The following is a 20856-nucleotide window of genomic DNA, read 5'->3' as shown; positions in this document are numbered from 1 at the left end:
GAAGGGGTGGGGGGGTCAGCCTGTCAGTTCTCAGACCATACGCCGCACACTGCATCAAATTGGTTTACATGGCTGTCATCCCAGAAGAAAACCTCTTCTAAAGATGATGCGCAGGAAAACCTGCAAACAGTTTGCTGAAGACAAGCAGACTAAGGACATGGATTACTGGAACCATGTCCTGTGGTCTGATGAGACCAAGATAAAATGATTTGGTTCAGATGGTGTCAAGCGTATGTGGGGGCAACCAGGTGAGGAGTACAAAGACAAGTGTGTCTTACCTACAGTCAAGCATGGTGGTGGGAGTGTTATGGTCTGGGGCTGCATGAGTGCTGCCAGCACTGAGGAGCTACAGATCATTGAGGGGACCATGAATGCCAACATGTACTTTGACATACTGAAGCAGAGCATGATCCCCTCCCTTCAGAGACTGGGCCGCAGGGCAGTATTCCAACATGATAACAACCCCAAACACACCTGCAAGATGACTGCGTTGCTAAAGAAGCTGAGGGTAAAAGGTGATGGACTGGCCAAGCATGTCTCCAGACCTAAACCCTATTGAGCATCTGTGGGGCATCCTCAAAAGGGTGGAGAAGAGCAAGATCTCTAACATCCACCAGCTCTGTGATGTCATCATGGAGGAGGGGAAGAGGACTCCAGTGCCAACCTGTGAAGCTCTGATGAACTCCATGCCCAAGAGGGTTAAGGCAGTGCTGGGAAATAATGGTGGCCACACAAAATATTGACACTTTGGGCCCAAATTGGACATTTTCACTTAGGGGTGTGCTAACTTTTGTTGCCAGCGGTTTAGACATGAATGGCTGTGTGTTGAGTTATTTTGAGGGGACAGCAAATTTACACTGTTATACAAGCTGTACACTCACTACTTTACATGGTAGACACGTGTCATTTCTTCAGTGTTGTCACATGAAAAGATACAATAAAATATTTACAAAAATATAAGGTGTGTACTCACTTTTGTGAGATACTGTAACTGCAGCCACCATATCTAAGGACTGGTAAGCTGCAAAAGACTACATTCTTTTTTTAGTTTAAATATGGTTAAATGCACTGCTACAACCCAGACTCCAAAGACCCTCAAAGTATGTTTGCACCAAATTCAACAAAAGCGTGAGAAAGTGCGGAGGTAGTGCTAGATTTTCTTATTAGAAAGGCAAGCATGGTCAGCAAACAATGTTTCATGAATTTACCCTGTATCATATGTAGCACTGACCCCCGAAGGAGCTGCTGGATTTTTATTGGGCTTACCGTTACCTTACCCGCTCACTGTGTCCGTCTTAGGGGTCCCATTGTAGAGTGAATTAAAGAATATTAGCTCTGACACTTAGTCCTTTTCTCCAAAGATTTATTTGAGATAACCAAGGTTTTGCAATAGAGGGATAGAGGGTTAAGGGGAGTTCAGGTACCTTGTAATTGTGGGTTAGAGGTATTTCCTTGATCCAGAGGACAAACAGCTTCCACAGGCTGGATCTATCAATCACCAGATAGGCCCCTCTCACTGACCTAGCAGCCGGGGAGATGCTCAAACAAAGTCTCTGCCACAGACTTGTCAATTTGAATGAAATCGTTGTACAATCCTCTGCCAAAGAAAAGCAAAACCAGAAACTTGATAATAAATTAAAGAGTTGTCACACAGTACCAGTTTCCTTCAGCCGATCCGGCGATACTCTGTGGTAGGTGACCCAGGATGCGTCCTCCAACTAAGTCTCCAGGCTCTTCCAGAGATACCAGCCTTGTTGCTCGGTCCTCTCCTGGAAAAGTCCTCCCCTGGATCCTCCAGTCGCTTGGCTTCTCCCCGCAGGCAAGACAGCACAGGACCACCCCTGGATCCAAGACTTTTGGGCCTACCATTTCAGTTGCAAAGCCTCGGGCCAGCCGGCCCCGAGACACAGGAACAGACAGCACACACCCCAGGCCAGGAGGGCCATGAGATCGGGATAACGAACCCCGGGAAAGAGACCACTCAAAATGGCATCAGTACCTTAAATACCCCCACCCAGAGTGCACAGCAGGTAAACCACTCCCACTGGGCTATTTCCGAGTAAAAGGGGTATTCAATGCATTCAGCCTGTTGCATTTTCAACACTTACCGGTGGTGACAGCGACACCCACTGCCAAGTGGAAACTAGCACAACCCAGCTGAACTGGTACAGAAACCAGAACTTTGACATAATTATAGGGTGACCAAACATCCCCGGTTTCCGGGGACAGTCTCCGGAGCCAGTCTGTCCCCGGATTTGTCCCCGGATTGCAGTGGTATGGAGGGGGGGGATCTGTTACTCTTGCCCTGGGTGAAACATTTGGGGGGGTGCACAATCATTACTGTGCCCCCCAAAGTGTGCTGTGTTGCCCTCCCTACCCAGGGACTCCTGTAGTCTAGCCTGTCCTCCATGATCCATCTGGTGAGGGCGGCCCGTGTGTGTGTGAGAACAGTGGAAGGGAGGGGCAGTGCAGAGCATACGGCGGCTATTGGAGAAGCTCTTGGCAGGGGATACTGAGGAGCAGTTGGGTGTTGGGAACAGTACCTGGTGCCTGGGAGAGCCCTGCTCTGATAGATTATCATGGAGGCCATGGAGAGGTGAGCAAAATCAACCAATCTAAACTGTTCATGTGTGTTTGTGTGGGGGCAGGGGGGGGGGGGGGTGTGAGTAGTGCAGGAATCAGGTAGGTCAGTGTAGCGGTCAGTATAGAACTCAGGTAGGTCAGTGTAGTAGTCAGTATAGGAATCAGGTAGGTCAGTGTAGGAATCAGGTAGGTTAGTGTAGTGGTCAGTGTAGGAATCAGGTAGGTCAATGTAGGGATAAGGTAGGCCAGTGTACGGATAAGGTAGGTCAGTGTAGTGGTCAGGTAGGTCAGTATAGTGGTCAGGGTAGGAGACCAGATAGGTTAGTTCAGTGGGCAGGTAGGTCAGTGTAGGAATCAAGTTGGTCAGTACTGTACTAGTGGAAGGGACTCAGGGAGTGCTAAAAGTCTGGCAGGGGAGCACATTTCTTGCCTTGACCCGGGCGCTGACAACCTGCGCTACACTTCTGACTGCATATATAATTTGAGGAAAATATGCTAGTTTACCATTTGCCAATTAAAAAAAAATATATATGTTCCCGGATTTCATTTTAAAAATCTGGTCACCTTACATAATTAGTCTGAGCCAAACTGCAGCTTTAGACAACTTAAATTTAAATTTGCAAAAACAATAGCGTCTGCTCATTAGGAGCAGGGAGCTACACATGTATTTGCAATATAGAGATTTTATACAAATAATGAAAAAAAATCAAAAATAATAGCTTATAAACCTATAAATACACATTTTAAACAGAGATTTTGTTTTTAGGTTCACTGTCTTCAATTTTTAATTCAGAGAGCAGAACTTTGACCCCAGTAATCATCTCTCCAAGTAAAGCAGAAGTGGAAGAAATTTTAGAAAAAAGCTCTACTTATGGTTCTGTCGAAGGACATTCATGTCTAAACAAAGGTAGGTATGACTTTGTACGGATCGTTTCTGGTAATTGCTTACATAAAAAAGCCTATGCCTGTTGGTATTGCTGTTTGTGAGGGCCGGGGCTTAGGAGACTCCTTTATCTTGGAACAATGGAAGAGATCTACTTTTTATAAATAAATATAATTATATTCGTTTTATGAAATCAATATAAAAATATTTAAATTAAATTTTACAGGTAACAACATATTTTCAGATTATACAAAGAACCTCATACCAGCACAACAGAAAACAATTCCTTTACGTCTGATTGGAAGCATGGAGGACATTTCTGAGAAAGAACCTGGTATTGATGAGGGACCACCTCTAGGGGTGTATTGATTTTTATTGTGTGAATGGGGGGGCAACACCGAATGTTAGCAGGCTGTTTCTCCCAGGTCAAATTTTATTCTTCTACAGAAAAGAGTGAATCAGAAAAATGTTGCCTTATGGAACGAATGGACACATGAAATAAGTACTAGTCTAGGGGCTACCAGGGCTGGGTGGGAGCTGGATGGACAGTTGCCCCTGGTGCAGTGAACTCATTTCTGAGAAAGAACCTGGTAATGATGGGGGAACCAAACCTAAGCCCCTGTACACACGGTCGGACATTCCGCCAACCAAATCCGTCGGATTTTGCCCGTCGGATCTTGTCCGAAACTGTTGCATACACACGGTCGGACTAAGTTGTCGAAAAATCCGATTATTCAGAACGTGATGATGTAATTTCATTACGATGGGACTAGTAGCCAATAGCTTTGATGTAGGAATTTGATCTGAGCATGCGTGGCACTTGGTCCAATCAAAATTCTCTACACATGATCGGAGTATGTCCGATCAAACCAGTTGGTCGGAAAATATTTCCAACATGTTGGAAAATTGGGTCCGACGGAGATTCGGATGGAATCAGTCCGATGCATACCACACACAGTCGGATTATCCGACAACGCAGTCCGATAAGACGCATTCCGATGGATTCTCCGACCGTGTGTACAAGGCTTAAGGGTGTATTGATTTGAATTGTGTGAATGGGGAGCAAAACCATACGTAAGCAATTGTATTCTTCTACAGAATAGAGTGAATCAGGAAAATGCTGCATTATGGATGAGCACATTTAATCAGTACTAGTCAAGAGACCACAGGATGGGGGGAAGGGGGGGGGCAGGAGGGGGAGTTGCCCCAGGTGCAGTGAACTTATGTGAGGGAGGGCGCCATAAGGAGAGTTCCTGCTGCTGCAACAGTGGTAACTCACTAAAGAAGTAGTGACAGTGAATTCCATACAGGAGTAGGGACAGCAGCGGCAAGGAGGAGAGAGTCCGAAGAAGGTGGGGGCTGTGCTTGCTCCCACCCCCCAGCTCCTTCTTCCTGTTGAGGGTGAAAAGTGTAGCGCTAAAACGAACAGGTGAATACGTGTAAACAAAATCACCAACAATACGTGTATATGTATGACCTTTAAAGAAAACAGTGGAGGTTAACCTAAAAATCCCCAAATAAAATACATACAAAAATGTCCATCATAAAAATGAAGAAATATCCCGGTAGAGGTGTCTTAAAGTCGTGTAGACCATCACATGGAAATATCTTTCAGACAAATGGAGTGACTTATGCACGCTTACCGGAACCGGTGGACCCGACTGTCGAAACGACAACGGATCAATCGAGCATGGATAGCTCGTAGACTGGACTGTCACCGAAATCCTGGAAACTTGTAGCTGCACTCTACTGTTCTCCTGATGACGTTCACAAAGAAAGACCAGTGGATGGATTCCAAACAATCGAATGGATCTCAGGCCATATAAATGAAACAGGGAGCCAGAGAGGTCCACACGAAATCCAATGGAGATGAATATTGCCGGTATAAAATCACCTCGGCAGGAGTGACACGGACTCGGAGGAAGGACCCAAAAAAAAACTTTTATCCATAGGGCATGGAAGGAAAAAGAAAGAGGGGGCTCCGATGGTGCAGGTCAAATCAAATGGGTTTTATTCATAAAAACCAACATACATGAAATAAAAAGGGGTCACAGTTCAATAAAAAGCAGCATGGGGAATGGAGTACCTGGCCCGACGTGTTTTGTCCAAGTAGGACTTCTACTGGGGCATCCTGTTAGATCAGTACTCCCTGACACAGAAGTTGATGCAAGAATGCTGTCAGATTGGGACCGCAGGTTTAATTACATGCCACCTGTCTCCTTCTGTCATGTACCTGGTCTGAGACTGATTTGATGTGAGGGCTTCCCTTGCGGATAAGTGCCAAGCACCCCTGAAGGTGGGAACAGGGAGAGCTAGACTCAAAGAAGCACAGGTGCTGTTTAGGTAGATCCACTGGAAGTGGTTTGCAGCACAGAGGAACTGGATAGCTGTCAGCTTGTCTATCAGGGCAGATGGCAGGACCTCTGTAGCCCAAGGTGTGTAGCTGAACCAGGGCAGCAACCATAGGCAAGGTGGCACCCGAGGAAGAAGCAGGTGCAGACTGGCAGGCCAGGACTGAAGAGGCGAAGTCAGGATGACAGGCAAAGTCATACACAGGAAGGAGAGCCAGGGAGTATGCAGAAGGGTAGTTAGGAGTAAGCCAGGGTCATACTTGTTAGAGCAAGAGAAGCAGAGTCCTTAGAGCAAGCCAGGGTCAAAACCAGGGATCAGGCATCAGAGAAGTCCAGAGGCTAGCCGTGTCGGTAAGGGGAGGAGATTCGTGCTAGGAAGGGGGATTTGAGGGAGTGGGGGAAAAAGAATTGTGCTCGGAAAAGTATTGGGGGGGGGAAGGGGGGTATTTGTGATAGGAGAATATGATGAGGGGGAAGGGGGGTTTATTCTAGGACTTGGGATTTGTCAGGAGGATTTTTGCAGGGAGAGGGAAATGGGGGGGGGGGGTTGGATTTGTACTAGGAGGGGTGAGGAGGAGATTTGTGGTAGGAGAGGGAATTTGGGGGGTAGGGAAGAAGATTTGTGCTGGGAAAAGTAATGGGGGGGGAGGATTTGTGATAAGAGGGGCAGTTGGGAGGAAGGATTTACTCTAGAACCCGGCATTTGTTAGGAGGATTTTAGTAGAGAGAGGGAATGGGGGGGGGGGGTGTTGTGTATTTGTACAAGGAAGGGAAATGTTGGGGTGGAGGAGGAGATTTGTGCTAGGAGGGGGGATTTAGGGCAGAGGGGAAAAGGATTTGTGCTGGGAAAAGTAATGGGGAGGGAATTTTTGCCGGAAGAGGGAATGGGGGGGTGGATTTGTACTAGGAGGAGAAATGTAGGAGTAGAGGATTTGTGTTGGGGTGTGGATTTGTGGGTGTGGTTTGGTGCTAGGCGGCATGGGATTGGGGGGTGGGAGATTTGTGCTGGTAGGAGAGAAATTTTTTTGCATTTCTCTTTAGAGAGAATTTTGGCTTGCTGAGGGAGCCACTGTTTTCAGCTATTTATTCAAATGTGAAGCAAATTTGAAAGTCAAAGCCAACCTCTTAATTTTGTATAGCGCAAGTTCCTTTTTTTGTTGTTGTTTTGCTTACCTTCGGTTTTCATGACATCAAATGTATGGTTAGGCTGCGGTCTTTAACTGCCTCAATACTCCGTGAGAGGCTTTTTTACCAAGATCGGGGTAGCAGTGTGTGAGACTGACACACCGCACCACCGATCACCGCGATGTGCGCCCCCAGGGCTACGCGAGAGCGGCCTTTCTGGGAGGATGTCATTTGACGGCCAGCAGGCACGAGGCTGTTTAAGTTCATTCCCCGGCAGCGTGCGTTAGCTGTGTAAAGCTAGGTTCACACCAGCCCATTCTACAGGGAGGCGGCACCTGTGCCCCGTATATATATAAACATGATCCAACAGTTCAGGGTAGGGGGCGCGCATGTGCGCTGCCAGCAGCTCACTTCTGCTGTGATTACACAAAGCAGAAGCCAATCGGCAGATGCGCGGTACTCCATGTCCTCCGACACCCGCTGATTGTTAGGCGACAGAACTGCGATCTGCCTATGTAAACAAGGCAGAATGCAGTTTCTGACAGGAGGGAAGGGATGGAGTTTGTGTCCTTTTTTTTCTGAGTTTACAACCTCTTTAATGTATATAAAACATAAAATAAAATATGTGAATATCAGATATGTATGAAAACTGCATATATTTTCTTTCAGATAAAGCAAGGCAGGAGACAAATGTTTCAAGTGCTGTATTCTACATCGCCATCTTCATTTTCTTCATTGCCCTTTGTGCAAGGTAAAGAACATAAAATGCCATTTTAAAACAAAACATTTCTGTTTATATTACATACAGTATTACCTTAGATTACGAGCATAATCAGTTCCAGGAGAATGCTTGTAATCCAAAGCACTCGCATATTGAAGCGAGTTTCCCCATAGAAGTCAATGGAAACGAAGATGATTTGTTTTTCTGCATTGACTTCTATTGCATGCAATACCGCATATGATCGGGGGGGGCACTGGAGACCCTCGGAAATACTCGGGAACAGCTCGGTTGAACTCAGAAAGCCTCGGTAAGGCTTGAAAACACTCGGGAATGGAGTGTTTCAGAGTATTTCTGAGTGATTTTGAGTATTTCTGAGCGGCGCCGAACCGTTCCTAGTGTCACCGGCGCCCTCACACCTCTGGCCAAATGTGGTACTGCACACCCCATTGGCTTGAATTCTGCTCGTTTTGCGAGACAATACTCGCAAGCCGAGTCAGAATTTAAAAAAAATAAAGTTGCTCGTCTTTCAAAATGCTCATTAACCGCGTTACTTGTAAACCAAGGTCCCACAGTATTTTTGTTTTAGACCGAATGGCTTCATCACTGGGTCTCTGTGCTTCTCTATGCAATGCAGGTAGATCATGGCTGGTGGGAGAGGCCAACTGTACATAACACCCTGCCTTAATACTCCTCTCATAAACCTCAGATGGCTTGCATCTGGCTCTTAGGAGGAGTTATCCAAATATCAAAATTCCTTGATGGGTAGATGTCAGTCTGGAGGAGTGGGCTTTGCTAGGCACTTGGAGCACCCTGGGTAATGCCCACATGTGATTTCCATGATTAAAAGACCTGAAATCCAATGAATGATAGGGATGGATTAAGGATGGTCAGGCTGGCGAGGAAAGAACTAGATCAGTGATGGCGAATCTTGGCATCCCCCAGATGTTTCGGAACTACATTTCCCATGATGCTTGTGAACTCTGCAGTGCAGTTGAGCATCATGGGAATTGTAGTTCCAAAACATCTGGGGTGCCAAGGTTCGTCATCACTGAACTAGATGGTGCTAGACCTCCTCCAATCAGGAAATGGGTATACTATGTCTCTCCGCTTCTAACACTCAATCTGATTGGCTAATACTGCTGTCCGTCATATGGCAGGAACACACAGTATACTTCTGGCACTAGAGGAGCAAATATACATGACAGCTCCTGCCCTGGAGGAGAGGGGGACACACCAGAAAAGTTTGGCCTACATGGTGACGGGATGGTTTAAAGCTGAACTCCAAGCACATACGTACAAAAGATATATATGAAAACCGCTCCATATGCATTGGATGTATTTTTTAAAATTCAAGCCACATAAATACTGAAATTTGACTCAGGATCAGTGTCTTGCACTCCCTGTACAGCAGAGCTTTGACTGGAAGAGGAAGAAGCAGCACAAGGAACCAATAAGTCGTGCTGCAGTGGTCCGGGAATGTGCGAAAAACGCGTGTTGTGCTTGCAGTGCCACTAATTTGTTAACAACTTCAGCCCCTTAATGACCAGGCCATTTCTTGCGATACAGCGCTGCCACGCTTTAACTGACAATTGCGCTGGTCATGCGACGTTGTACCCTAAAAAAAAATTCTCCACAAATAGAGATTTCATTTGGTGGCATTTGATCACGTCTGCATTTTTTTCTTTTTTTTACGCTATAAACAAAAAAAGGCTGACAATTTTGAAAAAAGACAACAGTATTTTTTACTTTTTGCTATAATAAATATCCCTCCCCCCCCCCCCCCAAAAAAATAAAAAATTCTTCATCAGTTTAGGCCAATATGTATTCTTCTACATATTTTTGGTAAAAAAAATCTAAATAAGCGCATATTGATTGGTTTACACAAAAGTTATAGCGTCTACAAAATAGAGGATAGATTTATGGCATTTTTATATAAAAAAAAAATTAATTTTAATAATTTTTTTTACTAGTAATGGTGGCAATCAGTGATTTTTAGTGGGACTGCGACATTGCAGCGGACAGATTGGACACTTTTGACACTTTTTTGGAATCATTGACATCTATACAGCGATCAGAGCTATAAAAATGCACTGATTACTGTGTAAATGACACTGACAGGGAAGGGGTTAACACTAGGGGGCGATCATTTGGTTAAATGTGTTCCCTGTGAGGTGTTTCTAACTGGGGAGGGGGGTGGGACTGATTGGGAGTACAGAGAGATTGCTGTTCCTGATCACTAGGAACAGACAATCACTTTGTACTTCCCTGTCAGAATGAGGATCTAGTTATTTACATTGACAGATCCCTGTTCTGATTCTCTGTGGAGTGATGGCAGGTGGCCGGCTGACATCGTGGGCACCGGCCACGCGCATCAGCTCCCCTGCAGTGCCGTTAAAGGGGAGCTGACGTACAGCTAGGGCGATCTGCGGGAACGAGCCGACCTCCCGTAGTATAATCATGGTGGCTGGTTGGCAAGTGGTTAATGGCACCGCAAACATGGGAAGCAAATGTAGCACCCTCTAATGCGCTTCTATAATAGTGCAGGCAAATGTATTGATCATGGTAAGTGTGATTCTGAATCTGGGTCAAGGTTTAATGCAGGCCAGGCTGGATGACCCATACAGGCAGGTCTTTAGTACCTCCTCCTGGATCTGGAAGTTTGGAGAAACTTCTAGAAGTTAGTGGGTGGAGGCCAGGAGAGTTGATTTGCATACTTGAGGAACCAATGCCCAGGCAGAATGTCCTGGCAGGGTGGTTGAGTCAGCCCTTAAATAGGGATGAGTCATGCTAGCAGGTGAGTCTGGAGTGCTGAGGAGGCCGCTGTGGCCTAGGAGGGTTCCTTGAGCTACTTTGCCATGTTTGTTGTGCAGAAGGCAGCCCATTGAAATCTATGGGCTGCCTTATGCGTTACCGTGTAACAAATGTGCAAAAGAGCTTGAAAAAAGCATGTTTGATATACGCTAGGTGTGAATGGGGCCTTACAGCTCTGGTAAAAGAACAAATTTTATCCACTGATATTATTAACTGTGATTATTTTTTTTAGATTCTGGACAAGTGCCTTCTTACCAGGTCTCTTTGCACTGCTACTGGGTTTTGCATGTAAGTACAAAAGTAACAAAAGTTAAATACAAGCTTTTATTTGAAGGGAAACATCAAAAATTCGGCTGTAATCAAGGATAAGGGATGAGACGAATGTACCTGGGTTCGATCGTGAGGCGATCGTTATCAAAGTTTGGAAGCAGAATCAGAACCCCATTGAAGGTTGAGATGGGCCAGAGAGCCTAGTGGTCTTGGTTTGCTTTGCTGCAGTTGTCACCAGGATCGTCCCACAAATGGGTAGCAGGAACAGGGACAGCTAAGGTGTGGCAAGACAAAAAGCGAGAGTATTGGGGTATAGGCAGACAACAGGTATACCAGTAGACAGGTTCAGATAAGGGCTCTTGGCAGGCAACAGGCAGGAGAGTAGTCGACTTCAGGCAGGGGTCTTGGTATGCAGCAGGCACAAGAATATTCAGGTTCAGGCAGGGATTTTGGAGTGCAGTAGGCACGAGAATAGTCAGGTCTTGGCAGGCAGCATTCAGAAGAAGAGTCCATTCCAAGCAAGGGTCTTGGCAGACAGCATTTAGAAGAGTTTTTAGGACTAGGCAGGCAGCAGGCAGCAGAGTAGTCTGGTTCAGGTAGGGGTTATTGTAATCAGAAGGTAGAAAAGTAGGACAAGTAGGAGTTTTGCCAGGCAGCATTCAGAAAAGTACTCAGGTCAAGGCAAAGGTCTTGGCTGGCATCAGGCAGAAGAAGAGTCAGGTTCAGGCAGGGGCTTAGGCACGCAATAGGCACAAGAGTAGTCAGGCCAAGGCAGGGGTCTAGGCGGGCAGCATTCAGAAAAGTAGTTAGGTCCAGGTAGGGGTCTTGGCAGGCAGGTTTTTTTGCGATCAGCAGGTAGAAAAGTAGTCAAGTCAAAGCAGGAGCCATGGCAGGTGGTATTCAGAAAAGTACTCAGGTCCAAGCAAAGGTCTTGGCAGGCATCAGGCAGAGGAACGGTCAGGGACAATCTGGGTCAGCAATGGTCAGGGAGTCTGGCAGGTAAGTATTATAGCATTGGAAGCAAGGAGTAGCTGCTGAGAAGACACAATACCAGACACTAGAAAAGCTGGAACTTAAATACCCCTTTTGGTCTGAGGCCATGTCCTACGTAGTTTCAGGGAGCTTTTGAAGTACTGCAGCAATTTTGTGTGTACCACTGGCAGCACTGGCAGGGATTCTGTGAGTACCATTGGGAGTACTGGAAAGGTTACTGGAAGACCCGGCAGGGCTTCTGTAAACACCATTGGAACTACAAGCAGGATATCCGGATGTATCAGAGCAATGTGCTCCCTGTTAGTCCTAAGCATGCGAAGGTCCAAGCACAGCATGTATTTATTTTTTTTGTTTCAAAAAACTTTATTGACACAGCTGCGTGTCCATTCTTACATCATTACTCCCATCAGACATGACTCCTCCTCTGATGTAGTTTGCCCTCAGTCCGGGCTTTATTAAAGGGACACCTATGATTAAACCCTGATTGTGGGCACAATGCGCCAGTGGAGCAGTCATATCCTGGGGAAGTAATTCAGCGAAAATATCTTTGCAGTAGTGTCAATAATGTTTTTAGAAACTAAAGAACAAAAATAGTGGGCTGTGGTCTGCACTTTTGCTTGCCAACACTGGGCCTGGCACCCATGGCCAGTGGCGTAACAAGAACCTTCAGGGCCCCGATGCAAGAAACCATGAAGGGCCCCCCTGAAACCCAGCCAGGGCCCTTCCCTCCGAATCCGGCGGTGGAACTCCAGGGCGTGGTCACAGGTATGACCTTTGAGAGCCCTGTAGTTCCACCACTGGTATCAGTAGTTTTTTTTTATTATTATTTTTTTAATTTTTAGGTGCCCCATTGGGGGACTGTCCCTAGGCAGGATGGGGTCCCCGTCCCCAGAAGAGATGAGGTCCTTTTCTCCAGGGCAGATGAAGTTACTGCCCCCAGGTGAGAAGGGGTTCCAGTCCCCAAGGGAGGTGGGGGTCCCTGTCCCCACGTGAGAAGGGGTCCCTGTCCCCAGGGGGAGATGGAGGGGGTAAGTAATGGTGTGTGGGGGATGGAGTCCTCTCATTTACCATGACCAAGCTGTAGGCCGCACACTCATCCATGTTGGCCTGGGCTCCATCCAGTGTGCTGGACGGTCCATCAGCATATCTCCCAGAAAGACCTTTCATCATCTGTGTATGACGAGGGAGGAGGGGGGCTGGCAGACAAGCCTGCAGTGTCCTCCGGGGAGCTGGCTCTCATAGGGCTGCACTGCATCTGTGTGCTTAAAGTTTGTTTACCCGGGAGAAGTATGCAGTGCAGTGTGGGCCGGACTCGGGGGGGGGGGCGGGACTCTGGCTGGGGAGAACAGACATCGGACTGAGCAGCAATGCATGGAGCAGGAGAGGGGTACTCTGAGGAGCCGGCCGAGGACACAGGTCATGCGGGAATGCACAACTAAAGAGCAGCCAGTGCGATAGTCGAGCGTGGAGCTCTGCTAGTCACCCTCCACCTCCAGCCACCCGTGTCATGGTGCACTGGTACCCCGAGCTGCCTATGCTGCTGCCGGCCATATGTAGAGGGGGCTGCATGGGCACCCTGCATCACAGGGCCCGGTTGCGGTCGCTACTGCTGCACCCCCTATAGTTACGCCCCTGCCCATGGCCAGTGTACATGGTAGTTTCCTCCAGCAGTACAGTTTGGAAGAGTCGAGTCACTTCCGTAAGTCGTGTTTTAACCTGTACAAGAAAAATCTGAGTTCTAAGGCCAGCTTCACACCTGTGCTGATCATTCACAATACATTTACCCCTACACACCAGACCCCATGTCCCTGACCCTTTTCAATGCACCGCAACACAAGGTACTGTGTTATCATGCATTGCAGTTCGTTTAGATTATAATCAAAATGAATTTCAGTGCATTAATTCATACATGGTGCAAAACCATGGTGCTGAAGGTCTGAAACCAGCCCATAACTTACACAAATGTTGGCTTTCAAGTTAATGTTTGACATTATATTTCCTTTTTGACAGATGCTCTATTCCCAGTATCAAGAGGCGGAGGAGGTCTCAACAAAAACGGAGAGGTAAGTGAATATAAGAATAGGTATGGTTGGTTCTGTGTATATATGTGCCCAAAGGAAGATCTCATGAAAGGTCTAAACTGGACCTTTAATGAAAATAGAAGATCCACTTAACCTCTTGTTGACCAGCCACAGTGCATAAAATGCTGCAGGTTGGCTCTATTGCGCAAAACAATGTACCTATACATCATTTCGCGTAATAGATACTGTGGGCGTGTGCATGCACACCCGATCACTCCACAGAGAGGCAGAACGGCGATCTGTCTATGTAAACAAGACGGATCTTGCTTGGTGCACTGGTCCAAATCATTTGGTGGAGGGGGATTATGGTGGGGGGTTGTTTTTCAGGGGTTGGGCCTGGCCCCTTAGTTCCGGTGACGGGAAGTCTTAAGGCATCAGCATACCAAGACATTTTGGACAACTTCATGCTCCCAACTTTGTGGGAACAGTTTGGGGATGACTCCTTCCTGTTCCAATAACACTGCGCACAAGTGGCTAAAGCAAGGTCCATAAAGACAAGGATGAGCAAGTTTTGGGTGAAGGAACTTGACTGGCCTGCCCAGAGTCCTGACCGCAACCCGATAGAACACCTTTGCGATGAATTAGAGTGGAGACTACAAGCCATCCCCAAACCGTTCCCACAAAGTTGGGACAATGAAATTGTCCAAAATGTCTTGGTATGCTGACGCCTTAAGACTTCCCTTGACTGGAACTAAGGGGACAAGCCCAACCCCTGAAAAACAACCCCACACCATAACCCCTCCTCCACCAAATGATTTGGACCAGTGCACAAAGCAAAGTCCATAAAGACATGGATGAGCGAGTTTGGGGTAGAGGAACTTGACTGGCCTGTCCTGACCTCAACCCGATAGAACACCTTTGGAATGAATTAGAGTGGAGACTGCGAGCCAGGCCTTCTCATCCAATATCAATGCCTGACCTCACAAATGAGCTTCTGGAAGAATGGTCAAACATTCCCATAGACACACCCCTAAACCTTGTGGACAGCCTTCCCAGAAGAGTTGAAGCTGCTATAGCTGCAAAGGGTGGGCCAACTCAATATTGTACCCTACGGACTAAGACGCCATTAAAGTTCATGTGCCTATAAAGGCAGGTGTCCCAATACTTTTGACAATATAGGGTATATACCATAGTTTGTGGACTCTATAACTTTCCTATAGACTGTTTTTGGTGGAGGAGAGGGTTTAAAGTGAAGTTAAGGAACAATGATTGGGGCGGGGGCTTTAAAATTCCACTGACAACCAATGATTGTGGGCTTGTTTGGTGGATTTAAAATGCCACTGACCACCAATAACTATAGGATTGTTTTTTTTTTTTGGGGGGGGGGGGCGGAGTTAGTACTTTGTGTTATCCATGACATCTAGCCATTGAAAGCAATGCAATTTCAGTCCAATTTCAGGGCACTTTCTTCCATTGGTAGCGGAAGACTTGCACTTCAGTCGTTTATTTTGAAATGCTAAGTGCACCTTAACCACCTAAATAAATACCAACATACTTCCTAATTTCCAAAATTTGTAGCGAAAAATAAGATCCCCTTAAGGGGTCTACTTTCCAAAAAGATGCTTTTTCGGGGGGGTTTGTAGCATCCTGGCATTTTTAAAAATGTTTTTAACACAAAGTAAGGGGAACAGGGTGAAGTGGATGCTTTGTCTAAGAAATGGATGCTTCAAGTTAATATCTTTTTTGTTGTTGTTGGTTTTAGGATACTTGAAGATTCTGTATGACAGTCTGCAGACTCACCAGCAACCCCAGGATCTGGCCCTTAGACAGTTTCACTTTTGTATACATGTCTAAAGCAGAAAAGCAAAGCTTGGGATTGAGCGCACATGAGAGATATGAATGTATTGGAATTTGCACTGGTTTATGAATGTGTAATTATGATATTGATTGTTGGTGTCATTGAGATTACTGTATTGTGTGACTGCCTACTGCCTGAAGTTTGAATGCCAATATTTGGGTGCTTTTTGACCAAACAGAAACTAAACATGTGCGATTCGTTTCGTACGAATCTCAAATTCGTACGTTCAGGGGGATCCAAAATACGAATTGCCATGCGTCCGAATTTTGTACAAAATACAAACTTTTGTTTACGAATCCCCAGGAGGAAGTCAGCACAGCACAGGGATGGTGGGAGACCCTCATCTAACGAAAATTTGTATTTCGGATAGGAAATTCTTCAACGGAATTTCGTATTTCTGATAAAAACCAAACTTCCATCAGCATCGACTGTCATATTGAGGTATATTTTTGCCTTTAAATTCATTGTAAAGAATGTTCGTACAAGTTAACGAACCTAACGACAATTTGTATTTCGTACGAATTGAAATTTAATTTCGGACACGAAATACGAAGTACAAATTAATTTTAATACGAACCGTAACGGAACAGAACGAAACAAATTTATTGACGGCGCCCATGTCTAACGGAAAGCACTTTGTAACAAAATGTATGCTCAACCAATTTTTGGTGTCTGCTTTTAAGGAAAAGTCCACCTTATATTTTAACACCTCATGCCCCCTAAACTACCCTAACCTCCCTACAGGTGTTCACTTACCACTAGGGTTGCCACCTCATCCCTTCAAACCCGAACACATATTAATTACACGGGTTCTGTGGCTGATTAAGGTGGTAATTAAACTCACTTGAGCCTTATCTGCATTAAACTAGCCTCAGAACTTGTGTAATTCAGATGTGTTCGGGTTTAAAGGGATGAGGTGGCAACGCTACTTACCACCTCTAATAATGGGTATGGAGGGCAGCAAGGCCATTGACATTCTATACAAAAGGGTTGACTGCACCACACATCCCAAGACCCAACACCCAAGCGCAGGAGAATTGTTTGGTTCTTACCACCTCTGACAGCAGAGCCTCTTGCGTTGGATAGATAATGGTTGATAAGATCTAGTGAGGAACCATCTGCGCAGTAACCTCCCAAAGCCTGGGGTGGAATGTTGCTTCAACAGTAGGGGGTACAAGGAAACATACAGATGCATCTAAAAAAAAATTAGAATATCATCAAAAATTTAATTTATTTCAGTAATTCAATTCAAAAAGTGAAACTCATATATTATATAGATTCGTTACACACAGAGTGATACATTTCTTTCTTTTACATTTTATTTGGATGATTATGGCTCATAGCTAGTGAAATACCAACATTCAGTATCTCAGAAAATTATAATATTGTGAAAAAGTTCAATATTGTGGACTCATGGTGTCACACTCTAATCAGCTAATTAACTGAAAACTCCTGTAAAGGTTTCCGGAGCCTTTAAATGGTCTCTCAGTCTGGTTCAGTCGTTTACACAATCATGGGGGAAGACTGCAGACTTGACAGTTGTCCAGAAGCCAGTCAGTGACACCCTTCTCAAGCAGGGTAAGTCACAAAAGGTCATTGCTAAAGAAGCTGGCTGTTTACAGAGTGCTGTATCCAAGCATATTAATGGAAAGTTGAGTGGCAGGAAAAAGTGTGGTGGAAAAAGGTGCACAAGCAACAGGGATAACTTGCAGCCTTGAGAGAATTGTGAAGCAAATGCCATTCAAGAATTTGGGGGGGATTCACAAAGAGTGGACTATGGCTGGTGTCAGTGCTTCAAGAGCCACCACACACAGACATATCCAGGACATGGGCTACAACTGTCGTATTCCTTGTGTCAAGCTACTCCTGAAGCAGAGACAATGTCAGAAGTGTCTTACCTGGGCTAAAGAGAGAAAAAGGACTGGATTGTTGCTCAGTTGTCCAAAGTCCTCTTTTCAGATGAAAGTAAATGTTGCATTTCATTTAGAAATCAAGGTCCCAGAGTCTGGAGGAGGAGTGGAGAGGCACAGAATCCAAGTTGTATGAGGTCCAGTGTGAAGTTTCCACAGTCAGTGAAGATTTGGGGAGCCAGGTTATCTGCTGGTGTTGGTCCACTGTGTTTTATCAAGTCCAAAGTCAGTGCAGCCCTCTAGCAGGAAATTCTAGAGCGCTTCATTCTTACCTCTGACCAGCTTTATGGAGCTGCTTGATTTCATTTTCAGGACTTGGTACCTGCCCACACTGCCAAAAGTACCAATACCTGGTTTAATGATAATGATATCACTGTGCTTGATTGGCCAGCAAACTCACCTGACCTAAACCCCATAGAGAATCTGTGGAGTATTGTCAAGAGGAAGATGATAGACACCAGACCCAACAATGCAGATGATCTGAAGGTCGCTATCAAAGCAACCTGGGCTTCCATAACACCTCAGCAGTGCCACAGGCCGATCACCTACATGCCATGCCGCATTGATGCACTAATTCATGCAAAGGGAGCCCCAACCAAGTATTGAGTATACTGTATATGGATATACTGTTCAGTAAGCCAACATTTCTGTATTAAAAATCCTTTTTTTATTGGTCTTATGCAGGAGTCACCAAACTATGGCCCTCCAGTTGTTCAGGAACTACAATTCCCACCATGCCTAGTTATGTCTGTGAATGTCAGAGTTTTATAATGACTCATGAGACATGTAGTCCTGCAACAGCTGGAGGGCCGTAGTTTGAAGATCTCTGGTCTTATGTAATACTCTAATTTTCTGAGATACAGAATTTAGAGTTTTCACTAGCTGTAAGCCATAATCATCAAAATGAAAAGAAATAAATGCTTGAAATATATCACTCTTGATGTAACTAATCTATATCAATGATAGGAGTTTCACTTTTTGAATTGAATTACTGAAATAAATAAAATTTTTGATGAAATACCAATTTTTTGAGATGCATCTGTATGTCATCAGCACACTATAGATCTATTTAAAAGTCACATGTCTGATTAAAGGGTCCTGCGTGACTCCAAAACACTGCACTTAAACTTGATATGATGTGATCACTTTAATAAATCTTTGGACTTTTAAATGGATCCATGGTGTGCTGGTGACCTCTGCTTCCTTTAATATTGATTAGCTGGTCATTGCTGCAGCACCCCACCCATACTCCAGGCTTTATCCAGGAGGGAGTGCAATGGGATTATATGCATGGACAGTCATTTGATAACTACACCAAAAATGAAAACAATGAAAAATGTGTGTTTATTACATTTTTGCATTCAGGCCCAGAGCATTGCAACTGCAAAAAGGACATCCCACACTGGATCTTGCATTGCTCACCCCCAATCCCAGGTCCATATTAAAGGGCTGAAGGAAGTAATGTATGTATTGTAAAGTGTGGTGCTGCCACTAACCTACTTATCCTCTCTACTGCGGTGGCAGATGGGACTTGTAGTATGTTAATTCACAAATTCCTTTGGATGCATGCACAACAGCACTTAATTGAAAAAACAGTGAGGAAGCACCCAGCAATTTAAGTAAGAGTAATGCGTACACACGACCGGACTTTTCGACGGACTAGGTCCGACGGTCTTCCCGAAGGACTTTCGGCAGAGTTCCGTCAGACTTTCCGAACAAACGGACATGGCCACACACAAGCACACCAAAGTCCGACGGATTCAACGTGATGACGTACGTCGGGACTAGAATAAGTACGTTTATAGCCAGTAGCCAATAGCTGAACTAGCGTCGGTTTTCGGACTAGCATACAGACAAATGCATTTTTCGACCGGACTTGAGTCCATCGGAAAGATTTGAAACATCTTTTATTTCTAGGCCGTAATATCCTAGTCTGGTCATGTGTCCATCGAAAAGTCCGGTCGTGTGTACGCGGCATAAGTGTGGGGGGGAGGGGGGTTGGGGAATAAGGCTGGGGGTTTGAGGAATGTGACCATATTTAATGTTACAACCTAAATATCTCAAAGGTGGACTAGGCCTTCCATGTTAGTTACATGTTTAGATTCAGGTCTCATTACAGGCTGTTTTTTCATTATCTCTCAGAGTTTCTGGTCTGTGATCTCTCACAGTCCTGTAATTAATCATTGGGTAGAAAAAAAAAACATCTACTTCTGCTAGGAGTGAAAAGCAGGACAGGCAGCTATGGAAGGCTGCAGAAAATAATAACAAAAGAATCCTACTGCTGATGCACCTTATAATTGGCCCTATTATATGTATGAATGTGTGTTGGGGACCTTAGATTGTAAGCTCCTTGAGGGTAGGGACTGATGTGAATGTACAATGTATATGTAAAGCGCTGCGTAAATTGACGGCACTATATAAGTACCTGAAATAAATAAATAAAAAATAAATATCTTACTATAGCTTAAAGTGAATCTGTCATGAAAGATGTATGGGGGCTGCCATTTCTGTCCTCCTTCTGAAAACCTTATTTGCCTTGCTTTTATTTTGACCCACTGGCTTTGATATTTTGAGTTACTGACCCAAAATAAGTAGGCAGATCCGGAAAGGTCAGGGTAAAGTCGTCAGCCCTTATATGTATAATTCTTTAAGTGATTGAAAGTGTTTAAGAAAAGAAGTCCGAATTAAAACCAGGCAAATAGCATTTTCAGAGGGAGAGGTCCAGAATGGCAATGACAGGTTCCCTTTAACAATATATATATGACAAGCTGGTACTTCTAGCAATTATGTGTTGTTCGTTAACAATATGGAATAAGCTATAATTTTTCTTTAAAGGCCTGTTCCACCCAAAAATAATATTCAAGTTTTGGTTGGACACTGGTGCATTGAATGAGCTCCTGGCTTCTTATATCTCTCGTACGTTCCAATGGTGAGATTATTCTCCAGCAGTTCATGACGCATCCCACAAGGCCATAGTGGAGATGTCACTTTCCCGAAGCTGGACTCCCCAATATTTTATGTATCATGATGAATCCATCAGGGGAATACAACACCTTTGTTAGGTGGAACTGAGAATTGTGGTGGGAATATATTGACCACTCTAGGTACTGGGAGATACAAGAAGCCAGCATGTGATTCAGCATCCTGGCAATCATGCGAAACTGATTTTTTTTTTGGGGGGATGGGATTTTAAGCAGATATGCAGCTAAAACTAAAAACTGCGCTATGTTCTTGCATTCTCATGATTGTAATAATTTGTATGCACCTTAATTTTAATACATTGGTCCACAAGGACATAACTGCTTTTAAGGCTAGATTTTGTATTAGCTC

At 45.0% G+C, this 20856-nt stretch overlaps 1 protein-coding gene across 2 annotated transcripts in view; it reads left to right on the top strand.

The window, feature by feature from the left end:
- The window catches only part of TMEM71 (transmembrane protein 71), a 57634-nt gene extending 38117 nt beyond the window's left edge, over positions 1-19517 (top strand). The window contains exons 7-12 of one of the 2 annotated variants that reach the window (XM_077493363.1): positions 3350-3490; positions 3693-3800; positions 7612-7693; positions 10707-10762; positions 13748-13800; positions 15521-19517. In XM_077493363.1, the coding sequence (XP_077349489.1) occupies positions 3350-3490; positions 3693-3800; positions 7612-7693; positions 10707-10762; positions 13748-13800; positions 15521-15529 (449 nt within the window). In that variant the 3' untranslated portion in view covers positions 15530-19517. The remainder of the gene's footprint in view (positions 1-3349; positions 3491-3692; positions 3801-7611; positions 7694-10706; positions 10763-13747; positions 13801-15520) is intronic. The other variant, XM_077493364.1, reaches the window with a different exon arrangement.
- Positions 19518-20856: the final 1339 nt, after the last annotated feature.

Source organism: Lithobates pipiens, unplaced genomic scaffold (genome assembly GCF_037356315.1).
Source record: "Lithobates pipiens isolate NorthernLeopardFrog02 unplaced genomic scaffold, aLitPip1_a1.2 Scaffold_19, whole genome shotgun sequence".
NCBI classification, from domain to species: Eukaryota; Metazoa; Chordata; class Amphibia; order Anura; family Ranidae; genus Lithobates; species Lithobates pipiens.
This window is presented reverse-complemented; position numbering and strand designations above follow the sequence as displayed.